This window comes from Castanea sativa, chromosome 4, assembly GCF_040712315.1.
Source record: "Castanea sativa cultivar Marrone di Chiusa Pesio chromosome 4, ASM4071231v1".
NCBI classification, from domain to species: domain Eukaryota; kingdom Viridiplantae; phylum Streptophyta; class Magnoliopsida; order Fagales; family Fagaceae; genus Castanea; species Castanea sativa.
Genome location: NC_134016.1, coordinates 43,344,677 through 43,356,734, shown reverse-complemented (window position 1 = coordinate 43,356,734; position 12,058 = coordinate 43,344,677). Strand labels below are relative to the sequence as shown.

The window sequence follows — 12,058 nt, the reverse complement described above, 5'->3', positions numbered from 1 at the left end:
AACTAAATATAGCACCTAAATCAAAGAGTGGTGTTGGTTCAACCATGATTTTTCTGGAACAATTGTTCTCGAGTTCCTACTCCATGAATTCTTGTTCCTGTTCCTACTCCTAGAGTTCCTGTTACTTTCAGCCGAAGGACTGGTGAATTTTTGTTCAATCTTGATTTGGAGATTTGACTTGATTAGAGGTAGAGGTAGAGGCAGCTGTATTATCCTTTAGAGGTAGAGGTAGAGGTAGGGGCCTGCTTGATTTGGAGATTTGACTTGATTAGAGGTAGGGGTAGAGGTAGAGGTAGGGGCCTGCGCCTGCTGAAAAACCAAGTTAATCCAGTTAAAGCTCTTTTCAAACCGGGTAAGAAATTGTTCTCAAAGTCCAGCTGCTTTATCTGTTTGTACAAATCATACAATTCATTCATTATCTGTGGAAAAATTCCCACTAGGACAAGTATAAGCATGAGAATTCCAAATTTTTTCTCATCCTTGTCTGACAATTCCTTCTTTGCAAGAACAAATATAATAGCCGATATACATGCTTCACTGGAAACTGCTGTGATCTCAAGCAACTGAATGTTTTTCTTAGTAAATGGCTTCTCGAGAACAAGGAAGAAGAGATGAAAACAATTGATGCATAAAGAGAATGTGGGAGGAATCTTAGAAGACGAGTTGTCCTTATAGAAACCAGCCATAGTCGCTAGCAAAACACGTCTCACGGACTCAAGCAATGGGTAGTATATTCTGAGTTGTCCACATAGCTTTTGGATAACAGACAAAGGCGCTTCCGCTTGTGTATGGGAACTGCCCCCAGAATTCTGTGAGGGCTTGGACGTTGGAGGGCCTCTAAATTCTTCATATAGAGACCCTAAAATGGGTAGATAATTAGACTTCTGTTGGTCTGTCGATTTCCACTTGTGTTCCTTAACCAAAACCAAAAATGCTCGGACTATTTTTGTATAGCAGTGAGAACCCTGATCCTCTTGATGAACTTCCTCGTATTCAAGTAAATGTGCACGTGTAATACCTTTATAGAGGAACAAGAGCCAGGCCAGCAGTAGAAAAGACACAACACCCAGAAGCAGAACGCCAACAGCAATCCCCAATGCCGTTTCTCCTTAATTCACAAAAGTGAGAAATGATTAAGCCACATAGTTCTGTGCTTGAAGTTCTTAGCATTATAACCAATGACAAAGAGCATGTAAATGTGCAAAAAATTGTGAATCTTGGTTCTAGATACACAGTCGCGTAACTCTGATATGATGCAGTCAGATAACTATGCAATGATGGTTGTCATGCACAGAGAAGTGAATTGAGTTAAACGTCCAAACAGTGTGAAACATCAACTTCATTGCAGTTCTCAAATATGTGAAGAGATGGGACCGTAGACCAGTTCTGGTGCCAAGCTATATGATAATTATTAAGTCCATAAGACATCTATGAACAAGACAGGAACATAGTCACAATTCCATTACATATTTGGAAAGTAGAGTAGAAAAGATTTCATTAAAAAAAAAGAAAAAAAAAAAAAAAAGAAAGGAAGAAAACTAGCTCATTCTATGGCCTATCATAATGAGAATTATCTTTCTTTTTTGTAAAAAGAAAAAAAAAAAAGAGAGAGAGAGAGAATTAGAAAATGCGTTGATTAAAGAATTCAATATAAATAGAGAGCTGAAAGATACTAATATAGGGTTTGCAATTAAAAAAGAAAAGAAAGGGAAAGCAGCATAATTATCTTTTGAAAAACAGATTTGGCATGATAAACGCATAGATATGGAATCATTTGTGGGGAAGGAAACAAACTGTCAAGTTACCTCTAATTATAGCAGCAGAGGCCTGACAAATACTAGTTATCCCAAGATTTACAATGATTATTTCAAATCTTGGGGATGTGAGTACTCCATCATCACTCTGCTCTTCAGAATTTTTCTCCAGTACTCCATCATCCCTCTGCTCTTCAGAATTTTTCTTCAGTACTCCACCATCCCTCTGCTCTTCAGAATTTTTCTTCAGCACTCCATCATCCCTCTGCTCTTTAGGATTTTTCTTCTTCAAATATAGGATGAGGAGGAGTAAAGCATGCACGTTTATGAAACCGCCACCAATTATGGCTAACCAGAACATGTTTCTACCAAAAGCACTCCACCTACATGAGACAAAATCTAGTAAGATATTTCACTGATAACTTGCAAATATTTAAATTAAATTCAACAGTTTTTTTTTTATTATTATACAAAAATTGTGGCTTTCATAGTTTTTCCGCTTTATATTGAATATTTTCAAGCCCAAAAATAAAATAAAATAAATCTGTATTGAATATTTTCTCCATTTGTTTTGTCTCTAAAATCCATATCCAAGTTCATGTAATAAATAGAAGTAAGAGTCCTCGTAACTTACCCACTTGGATCAAGAGCAGATTCAAGATGTTCTGTCTGCAGGTGTACAATGCATTCTATCAAAAAATTTACTCATTATAAGATTAAAGAATTCAAAAACAAGTCATAGAAAAAGTAGAGGTTTCAGACCTCAGCTGGTGATTCATGATCCTTTCCAACCAGCCCTAACAAGGGCTTAAAGAAATCCGATATTTGAGGTTTAGACGCGTGTATGTTGACAGGGAGGCTCGAGTTCCCCATTACCAGACGGGTGTGGCCAGTTTCCCTTTCCCATGGAAGACTTAAGTAGGGAATGCTCCATCGCAAACCCCTTGTCAATTCATAATACTCCACTGGTAGTCTCACTGCCAACCATCCAGATAATGCAATAACCTGAAGATGGCATGCAATTCTCTGTATGAAAGAGAAAAGGAAAAATGCTAGTTAGTTCTACTAGAATGATGCAGTTCATAAGGTTTGATAAGTTCTACTCTTTATGCCAATAATGTAATAAAACCCCAGCCCACAAAATCCCACTCTGAAGAGGTCAATCCTAGTTTTCCATCTTTGGAAGAAGTGCCAATAGGCTCCACAGGCTTTAGAGTTGGGCCATTGGTTCAAGAAGTCAGACAACATGGTCAAAACTCAAAAGGCTCAAAATCATCTAAAATATTTAAGAGGTACTTAGTGACACAACTTAAACAATAATTTTCAGTTTGTAAACAATATTAGATGTATTTTTACACATTTTTTTACTCACACATATTTCAAAAAAATACAAACAATGTTACTAGAACAACATTACCTAACGACCCTTAGAGAGTTCAGTTATATATTAAATTATATGTATAAAAATCAAGGAGAATTATTCTAGGTGTATTAATTATTTTTTAATTATTTGACTGATAGTCAAGAGGCTATATATAAATGACCTGCTACGTATAGTTTGATTGACTTCTGGTTCAAACCTTGGAAAACATTGGATCAGCCACAAAGAAAAAATAAGCAAATTAAATTGTACATAAGAAAGATCTTGTTTGACCATAAATGAAATGCTTTGCAGAGACAATAAGGTGTCCCAAGAAAGTTAAGAAAGCCGCACATCGACATGCTATCAGAACTTTTTTAGAGGTCACGATTGTTTTTCATCATTCAAAAATTTTGTTTTGAAAGCTCACCAATTTAAATACTAGAGGTAGTTTAGACCCCAATTTTTAAATTACAGCCAAATTGCTTTTAATCTACTCTAAACAATGCAAAATAAGAGTAATAAATGTGCAATCAACTGGGACTACTAATAGTGCATGGGCATACATAATTACCAATTAAGTAAAAAGCGTAAGTAGTAAGAGAAGAGAGAAGCAAACACAAGATAACACCATGATTTACTATCAAAGAAGAAAGCCAGAGAACCCGGCACAAAAACCTCTGCGGCCCTACAAGCTAAATTGATCCGTTAGTAAATTAGTTGGAGTAAAGATTGGCATAAACCCAATGCTTCCCAATTGCTCCAAATCAACTCACAACACTCTGAATAGGTGTGGTCTGTGTTTTGGCTAAGAACCTCTCAAGGGATATAGAATTAGAGAGAGAAGAGATTGAAGAAAACTAAGAGAAATGTGTAAATGATTGTTGGGTTACAATCTCTAACTCTCAAATGGATTTTAGGGTTTTTTTTCCCTCTGAAACTCTTCTTACAATTTCATAAGTGTGGATAAAGAAATGATGGAAACAAACATAAACAGCTGTTCGTGCATCTCGTGAGTTAGGTCGCAAGTTAACCAAGTCACAAGCCACTCGCAAAATGCCTTTGACACTAGAGTCATTTGAACCTCCAACATATGCTTCTTACGTGGCCTTTTGCACACCAATCATGAGTCAATCGAGAAATCTCCTGTTTCATAGTTCTTCACCAATTTCCACGCGGAGCCATTACATTTAATCCCAAAAAATAAAGGTAAATGATTGAATAAATTACAATCAAATTTGACACAAAATTAAAGCCAACGGACATGAATTGAAAATCACCACTTTACATGCTTCAACTTCAAAGTTGTAAGATTTTTCTCTACCCTTTTTATAACATCCAGCCACAGAATTAATGTCAATTTATGATTATTAAAAAAAAAGTCAGTTTATTTACTGTTGTGTTTCTAACACGGTGTAAAAGTGTCCGTATAGATTATTATCATGCTATAACTAAATAATCAATTAATGAGAAAATGAAATAGATATCATACAAAAAGATTACTCTGAGACTGAGATAGAGAAGGAGATGGCCTTGAAAATTCCCCAATGGAGTTAAGGCTTGCTATCGAAACCGTAAGCAGCCCAGCAGCAGTAACTATCACCACAAATGAGCCAGTTGTAGATCCATAAAACACAGGAGATATTTTCGGCACAGAACCTGTATATTTTTTAAACCTTACATCATTAAATAAATGAGAAAATCAAAGGGATAAGAAATGTCATTTAGAGCTTAGATGTTAGACTACAATTGAGCTGACAACAAGAGAAAAGAGTAAGAATCCTTACGGTGCATTACTTGTAGAACATTGGAAGGCTGATTTTTGTTTCCAGCAGCATCCCCAGTTACGTTTGCGGGAACATTGACAGATACAATTTCTTGGTTTGCTTTTATCACTCCAATATATCTGTGATTACGTTCTTTTATAAATCTGAAAATGTTAATGATTATCATTGGAAAGGAACAAAAATGAAAATTGTTAAAGAGTAAATATGACATACTAATTGAAATATTATTTCCATCAAGAACCCAAATGGTGAGTAGAAAGGTCATCGTCATGGTTTCTTATTTGTGTGTGGGTGAATTATTTATGTGATGTCTTGTTCATGTAAGGGTTAATATGTATAGATACAAACAGAAAGATAACCAGAAATGACTTGCCTCTGTAATTTCCCTCCTGTGATTGATATATTAGAATAGCTAAAGCCAAATACAGGCTTCACAAATTTTATCAACACAAAGATGTTGCCTTCTCTTGTCCAATTATGGGATGATGTATTTACAACAGGCCTCAAAGATTCGGAAGATAGTGTACTCAACGTTATAGCAGGCCTCAAAGATTTGGAAGGTAGCATACTCAACGTTACAGCAGGCTTCACAAAATCTGAAAGTCACATTTATAACTATCAGGAGGAAACACCCAACAAATAGATATTTAAATATAAAGCTTTCCTAATTGCATATAATCTTTTTTTAATACTCCTAATTTCATATATATATATATATATATATATATATATATAAATGTAGAAAAAAAAATTCTATCTGAAGAGTTTCTATATTCAAAGAGTTGAGTAACAGAATATTGAAACGGAATTTTGATTCCACAAACAAATTATTTATTCTCTCTTTGTAATGCTTGTAAACTATTGTCAATCGTACCATATATGAAAGCAAATGGTTCAACTGGTGAAATTGAAGTCCCCTGTCTATTTATTATAGAGTTTGTATCAACGCTTACATTGACTACAATCGTGTCATTTATATATGTAGCAACCTGAAAGGAGAGAGTATAAATGAGTAAGAAGTAAAAGGTATATGAGAAACATAGGTCCTATAGATATAAATAGCAATAAATATACTCACACACACATTAATGTACACTCTGTATACACTACATCCATAATTTCACATGCGATAGCATATTTGTTAAGGATGTCCACATTTAAAACGTGAAACCGGTAGTATGTATGGATGATGTACAATAATGATTGTGTGATAATCAATACACTTTTGCATTTTATATTAGGGGGAAGTTCAAAATGTGCAACCATGAAATTTTTTTGAAGATGATTTATTTTGTCAGTACAATTAATGGCTCCAATGTTTCTAAGTGACCCAATTCAAGATGTTGTGCATTACATAGGACAAAATATAAATGAGCCATTCCAAATTCATAGGACAACTAAACAGGCTCCTAACCTATGAACCAACTTCTACTCTCATGGCTGAAAAAAATAAAATTAGATTGTGAGAACCATCTGACCTTAAATTCAAATCTGCTAGGCCCTTCATATTTTTTAGTGTCAACGAGAGGAAGAAGTGAGCCCTGACTCAGTCGGAGAGAATATAAAATTTCCGCTTTGAGAGAATTTTTAATTTCTTCAGATGTGTTGAGAACAGGCTCTGGAAAGGTTAAACAGACCCTTAGTTTCTTATAGTTATTGGTTGCTCGCACCAGTATAGTATCACCATTAAGTTGAAGTTGCCTTTTAGGAACGTGAGTAGTTAAGTTGAGACTTCGTCTATCTGTAGAATTAATGAACAGAGCATGTAAATAACACATTGACAACAACAATCAACTAATCAATCAAACCAGACAAGGACAGTTACATAAACAGTCCAGATTATTCAATTTAAATATGATACAAATTGCCAATAAGTAAAGCTCAAGGCATTAGTTAGATAAAAACAAGAATAGCAATGAAAGGACATTGCACTTACAACTCATTCTGAAAATAATGATACATATTTCCTATTGGGAAAAAAAAAAATCCTATGGCAATAAAAACTAGACTCACCGAAATGCAGAGTGAAATTAGAATTCTTGTTTCTTTCAAATTTGTTCCCTGCACTGTCAGTACAAAAATTCTTATCCATTACCAAAGTCACTCGCCCATACTGAGCAGGGGACGATAAATCCACAAGGACAGAATATTGGAGGTTTGGCTGTAGAGTTTTGAGCGAGGTTGGTATAACTTGGCCAGCATCATAGACCAAAAGCTGTAAAGAGTTTTCCAAAAGAGATGAAAATGTTAGAATTCGGTTTATTATTCAGTCTAGACAGCATAAGTAGTCAGAGAAACTAGATTATGGAATTCAATTTACACATCTACTTAATTAACATGGTGGACAATTCCATATGAGGAATTCCAAGACATTTTTCAGTTATTCAACTAAAGCCATTCTTCAATAATCGCAAGGTTGAGAGCCAATTAACCAAAAAACCACAATTCTGAAACACTATAATAATGCAAGAACCAAGGAGAGAGCATAAAATCAATTTAGAGGCTTTTTACGTGTTTGTTAGCCTCCTACTCACATTGCAGGCATTCACAGACGAACATGCAAAGCCTCCTCCACCAGTACAGGGTTCACTGAAAGATATATTTATAGAAACATTCAGAGCATTTGTGAAAGGTGTAGAGGCTGAGATATTTGCCGTTGGCGGGACAGTATCTGCAAAATTAAGGTATATAATATGAATCAGCTATGGGTATAGACAAAATATAAGTCAACATGATTGCCAAAAAATCTAAATTGGATTGTTAACATCATAGACTCGGTTTGGTTTCAGCAAGCTTGATAAAGTGTCAAACTAACCTTCAATGTGGGGTGTGTTTAAGTCTTCAAGAATAAGAATAGTAAGATAAAATTTATGCATTCATTGAAATTTGAAAATTGAGTAGATGGATTTTGTAGAGCCATTTTTAGAATTATGAACACATTAGAAATTGGGTACTAAAGAACACAATATAAGCTCATGGGAGGCAAAACATTTCCTCATATACATAGCTGTTGAAGACTTTCAAGCAAGAAGGTCTTATTTGAAGTTGAGTGGTAATTGAAGAAAATATAATAGCAATTAGAAAAAGAATAAAAGGAAGGTTCCTAACCAACAGTCCAGCTATAGCTATTGCAGCCAACTCCTTGAGTCCCGTTGGGGCAAACCTCAAATTTATGATTTCCATCGTGCAAGCCTTCACACAAAACTGTCCCATTTTCACATTGAGAACCATTAATGCGGCCAAGGCCATCGTCCAACTGTACCAACAAGTTTATTAACATATTATTTTGTGGAACAAGCTAAAGTTTTCCCAACAAATCAAACCATGATGCAGCTTCTTCACTTCCCACTTACCATTGAGTTGGAAAGCAAAACACATACACAAAGCAAAAAGAAATTCCAATAATTTAGCTTGGCACCAGGATGAATATGAGTAATAATTCATTATAATAATCTTATCAACTAAAGAAAAATACAAAAGTATGTACATATGAATAAACTGAATTCCAAATGGTTTTCTTGATTAGTCTAAACTCTAAAAGAAAATTCAAGCTCATTACATCCTTATAGAATGGAAAGACGTGCTAAGTACTTTTTTAGATCAACCAACTCCCTTACATTAACTTAAGATCCATGAAACATATAAACTCATGAGGGAGAAAGAGAGAGAGCAGAGTACCCAAAACAAAAGCCTAGTAAACTAGCTCAAATTATTACCAGAGTTTAACGTACCTTGCAAGTGATATTGCAATTGGTGCAAGCGCCACTCCCACCCACAAGAACTTCAAAGACGAATTTGGTTGAGCTGAGATTTGAGAGTGCATGGGGAGTCTCCAAGAACTTCACAGTAAGCTCTGAGGTATCACAGAGTGCTATGAAACTCAAAAGAGAAAAAACTGAGCAAAGTAAAATCACCAATGGAAGCTTGAGCAAGCCCATTTGGGAGTAAACCATAATTGAAGTCTGAGACATGCAAAGGCCAACAATTTATAACCAAAAGAAACACATTTGTGGGGCTTGTGAAAACAAATTTGAACAGTGAGAGCAGGACACTGGGTGAGTTTGGTTGGGCTTTTTGAAAAAGTGCATAATGAAAAAGTGGAGTTTTCAAAAAGTGCATAATGAAAAAGTGTTTTTTCAAAAAGTTGAGTGTTTGGTAAAAGCTGTTAAAAAGTGCTTTTTGAAAAAGTTGAGTGTTTGGCTAGCACTTATAAAAGTTGCAATTTGAGGAGTAAATTACTAAAAAAGACAATATCTATATAAAGAGAATTCTTTGTTTTAATTACTTCTTTTAATGCAAGTTATGGACACAATATTTTTACAAAAATTTCACAATAAAGTCTGTATAACAAGTTGTTAATGGTAGGAAAAAAAATGTCACTAGTAAGTCTAGATGAGAACTAATAACAACTTACTATTTAAAGTTTATTATGAAATTGTTATAAAAATATTCTGTCAATAGTACTATTTTTTTCTAAAAAAAAATAGTACTAACTTAAAAATTTTAGAAATATAATAAAATGCAACAATATTTTCACAATACTAATTTAGAATTAATCTTTGTAAAATAAAATTTTATTAACACTTATCTTTTAAATGAGTTGTTCTAGTACTCACAATTTTTGCACTACCGCATACTCTATAACATCACAGTTATTAAATATTACACACCTATCTTTTATTAAATGTCACAAATAGTACCCACTTATCCTTTATTACATCCATATTTTTTTTTTCTCTTGGTTTTTTCTCCACCACACACCTACCCCACTCCCATCTTTATCTATTACTCTTCTTTTTCTTTTTCTAGTGCATTCCAGACGCACTTTCCCTTTCTCCAGCTCTCTCTTTCTTTCTCTTGCTCTCTCTTTCTTTTACTTTTTCTATTTCTACTTGAAGACTCTAGCAATGATAAGAAACAGAGAAATTAAGAACAAGCAATTGCATGCTCCACCGTTGATCGAAGGACACAGGCAGGTGTTGTCTCTTTTTTGCTCCACCGTGGGTTGCTTGATTGCTCCACCATGGGTCAGATGGCTACTATCTCTTTTTTTTTTTTGGCTTTTATTGTTATGATTTGATTAATTTTAAAATTGTGTTTTTGAGTTTGTATTTTGATTATGCTTGAGTTTAGAGATGTTTAAGAGAAATGATTGTTGTGAATGTAGCTACTGTGAATGTTTGATTGAGACTGAGTTTAGAGATGTTTGAGAGAAAAGATCAGGAATTTGTTGTTACCGTTGTGATTTTTGAGTACAAAGAACCTATGGGCAATTTAGGAAAAAAAGAAACCCAAGAAAACGTGATTGTGCGCGTTTTGCAACTGGAGCTCTGAGCTCCATTTTGCAAATGCACATTTCTTCACAAATATAAAATGCAACTTTTTCCAAAAAGTTGCGTTTTGTGCTGAACCAAACGCACATAAAGGGCTGGCTTTTTTCAAAACGTGTTTTTTGGGCTCAAAACGTTGAAACAAACAGGCACTTTATGGAAAGAGTGTTGTAAATGAGATTAGTTGGATAGAAAATAGATTATACAATGACCAGTAGAGTTAAGGATTGACTTAGTGGTTGATGAGGTAAGAGAGTGATATAAGAAGATGACTTAAGGATAGTGCATATGAGACTAACTGCAATTGCATCAACACTTATATAATATAAAAATGATCATATTTAAGCCAACTAATTCACCCACTTTTGGCCATGCAAAGTTGAGGAAAAATACATAATTGCTAATAAATTTTCATTGATACTACTCATTTTGTATTTAGTTTTTAATTCTTTCTTTACATATTCTAAGAATGAAGGATATGAGTGGATGGTTGTTGTTGCATGTGAAAAAAGAGAAATCATTTAAAAAAAATTAGAAAATTGATGTTGCAATGAAATATAGTGTAAATATGTAATATAATGTAAGGTATTTTGAAAAGTAAATATAAAAAATAAGAAAAAATAGGTTATTGTACTAAATTAGGCATTAATTTTTGTACAAGCTAATACAATTTTTGTACGAGCTAATACAACTACAAGTTAAAGGCTTTCAGAGAGAGAGAGAGAGAGAGAGAGAGAGAGAGAGAGAGAGAGAGAGAGAGAGAGAGAGAGAGAGAGAGAGAGAGAGAGAGAGATGATTTACCAGTAGACTCAATATAAAATGAAGAGGGAAGACAGACAGGCATTTTTTGCCAAATAGTATAACTTCATGAAAAAATTAGAAAAAGGCACTAGGTCAAACTTATTTAGTTATGTTAACATGTTTTTTGGAACTCGAGTTCCAATTGTTGGGAAGATAAAAACATTTGGGGAGTTTTCTTGAATAATTAATATGACATATAGAGACACACTTTAACCTAAAAGCATTAAGCCCAATGGGTGTGTGCTCAATTATGTTATATTAACCACTTATTCTTCTTATCTTGATTCAATGTGTGACTTCACTCACACGTGTAACCAACACCAATGAAACTCGGGTTTATCAAACTCAAGTTCCAAGCATTATGGCAATTTGATCAAATATAATACTTAGAACTTGAGTTTGGTAAACTTGAGTTTCATTGGAACTCGAGTTTGACAAACTCAAGTTTCAAAAAACATGCTACATAACTAAACAAGTTTGACCATGTGCTATTTAGCAAATTTTTCTAAACAGACATGTAAAAGATAGGAAAGAAACATTTAGTGGTGTTCTTGGCTAAAGACAATTAGTACACACGTGTGCAACAAACACTTCCCATTACTTAAGTGGGCTCAAGGCAGTATCTAGCTTAATTCGTATTCCCACCAACATGGTGTTGAAACTTGAAAATGAGATAAGACCCTTTTTTTATTTTTTGGGCAAAAAAAGAAAAAGAAAATGAGATAAGACTGATTAGTGGATTAACTCTACATGACATAACATGCTTAGAGCAACTGCATCAGTTGATGTCAAGTTGTGCAAAATGGAAAAAGGTGCTCATTTTACACATTTTGAGCAAAAAAACACCCACATTAGTAGGTATAAAATTGTGCATTTATTATTTTATTAGTTTTTTTCTCTCTCCTTCTCTCTGTCTCTCTAGTTGCTCTCATTCTCACCTCACTCTCACTCCCGCTGATCATCAGAGAACGCCACACCATGCATCAACAGAGAACACCACATCAAAAAGTTTCTTCTAAAATCAAG

General features: G+C 34.3%; 2 protein-coding genes across 2 annotated transcripts; both read right to left on the bottom strand.

Annotated features, from left to right (window-relative positions):
- Positions 1–209: 209 nt before the first annotated feature.
- On the bottom strand, positions 210–5,277 carry LOC142632966 (uncharacterized). The gene is made up of 6 exons (XM_075807276.1): positions 4,902–5,277; positions 4,607–4,773; positions 2,517–2,780; positions 2,389–2,423; positions 1,806–2,137; positions 210–1,108 (listed from the first exon to the last, which is right to left on the bottom strand). The coding sequence occupies exons 1-6, from the start codon at positions 5,170–5,172 to the stop codon at positions 210–212; spliced, it is 1,968 nt and encodes a 655-aa protein (XP_075663391.1). The 5' UTR covers positions 5,173–5,277.
- Positions 5,229–8,839, bottom strand: LOC142632965 (uncharacterized). Its single transcript, XM_075807275.1, has 7 exons — positions 8,633–8,839; positions 8,010–8,157; positions 7,436–7,572; positions 6,915–7,116; positions 6,380–6,642; positions 5,776–5,890; positions 5,229–5,497 (listed from the first exon to the last, which is right to left on the bottom strand). The coding sequence occupies exons 1-7, from the start codon at positions 8,837–8,839 to the stop codon at positions 5,229–5,231; spliced, it is 1,341 nt and encodes a 446-aa protein (XP_075663390.1).
- Between the last annotated feature and the right edge of the window lie 3,219 nt (positions 8,840–12,058).

Coding starts and splice junctions, on each gene's coding strand:
- LOC142632966 (XM_075807276.1), bottom strand. CDS start 5,172: ATGACGATGACCTTTCTACTCACCATTTGGGTTCTTGATGGAAATAAT. Junction 2,781..4,606: donor AGTCTCAGAGTAATCTTTTT/GTATGATATCTA, acceptor TCTTTCATACAG/AGAATTGCATGCCATCTTCA. Junction 2,138..2,388: donor TCTGCTCTTGATCCAAGTGG/GTAAGTTACGAG, acceptor TGTCTCATGTAG/GTGGAGTGCTTTTGGTAGAA.
- LOC142632965 (XM_075807275.1), bottom strand. CDS start 8,839: ATGGGCTTGCTCAAGCTTCCATTGGTGATTTTACTTTGCTCAGTTTTT. Junction 7,573..8,009: donor TAGCTATAGCTGGACTGTTG/GTTAGGAACCTT, acceptor TTAATTTTGCAG/ATACTGTCCCGCCAACGGCA. Junction 5,498..5,775: donor ACCATTTGCTTTCATATATG/GTACGATTGACA, acceptor TGTGACTTTCAG/ATTTTGTGAAGCCTGCTGTA.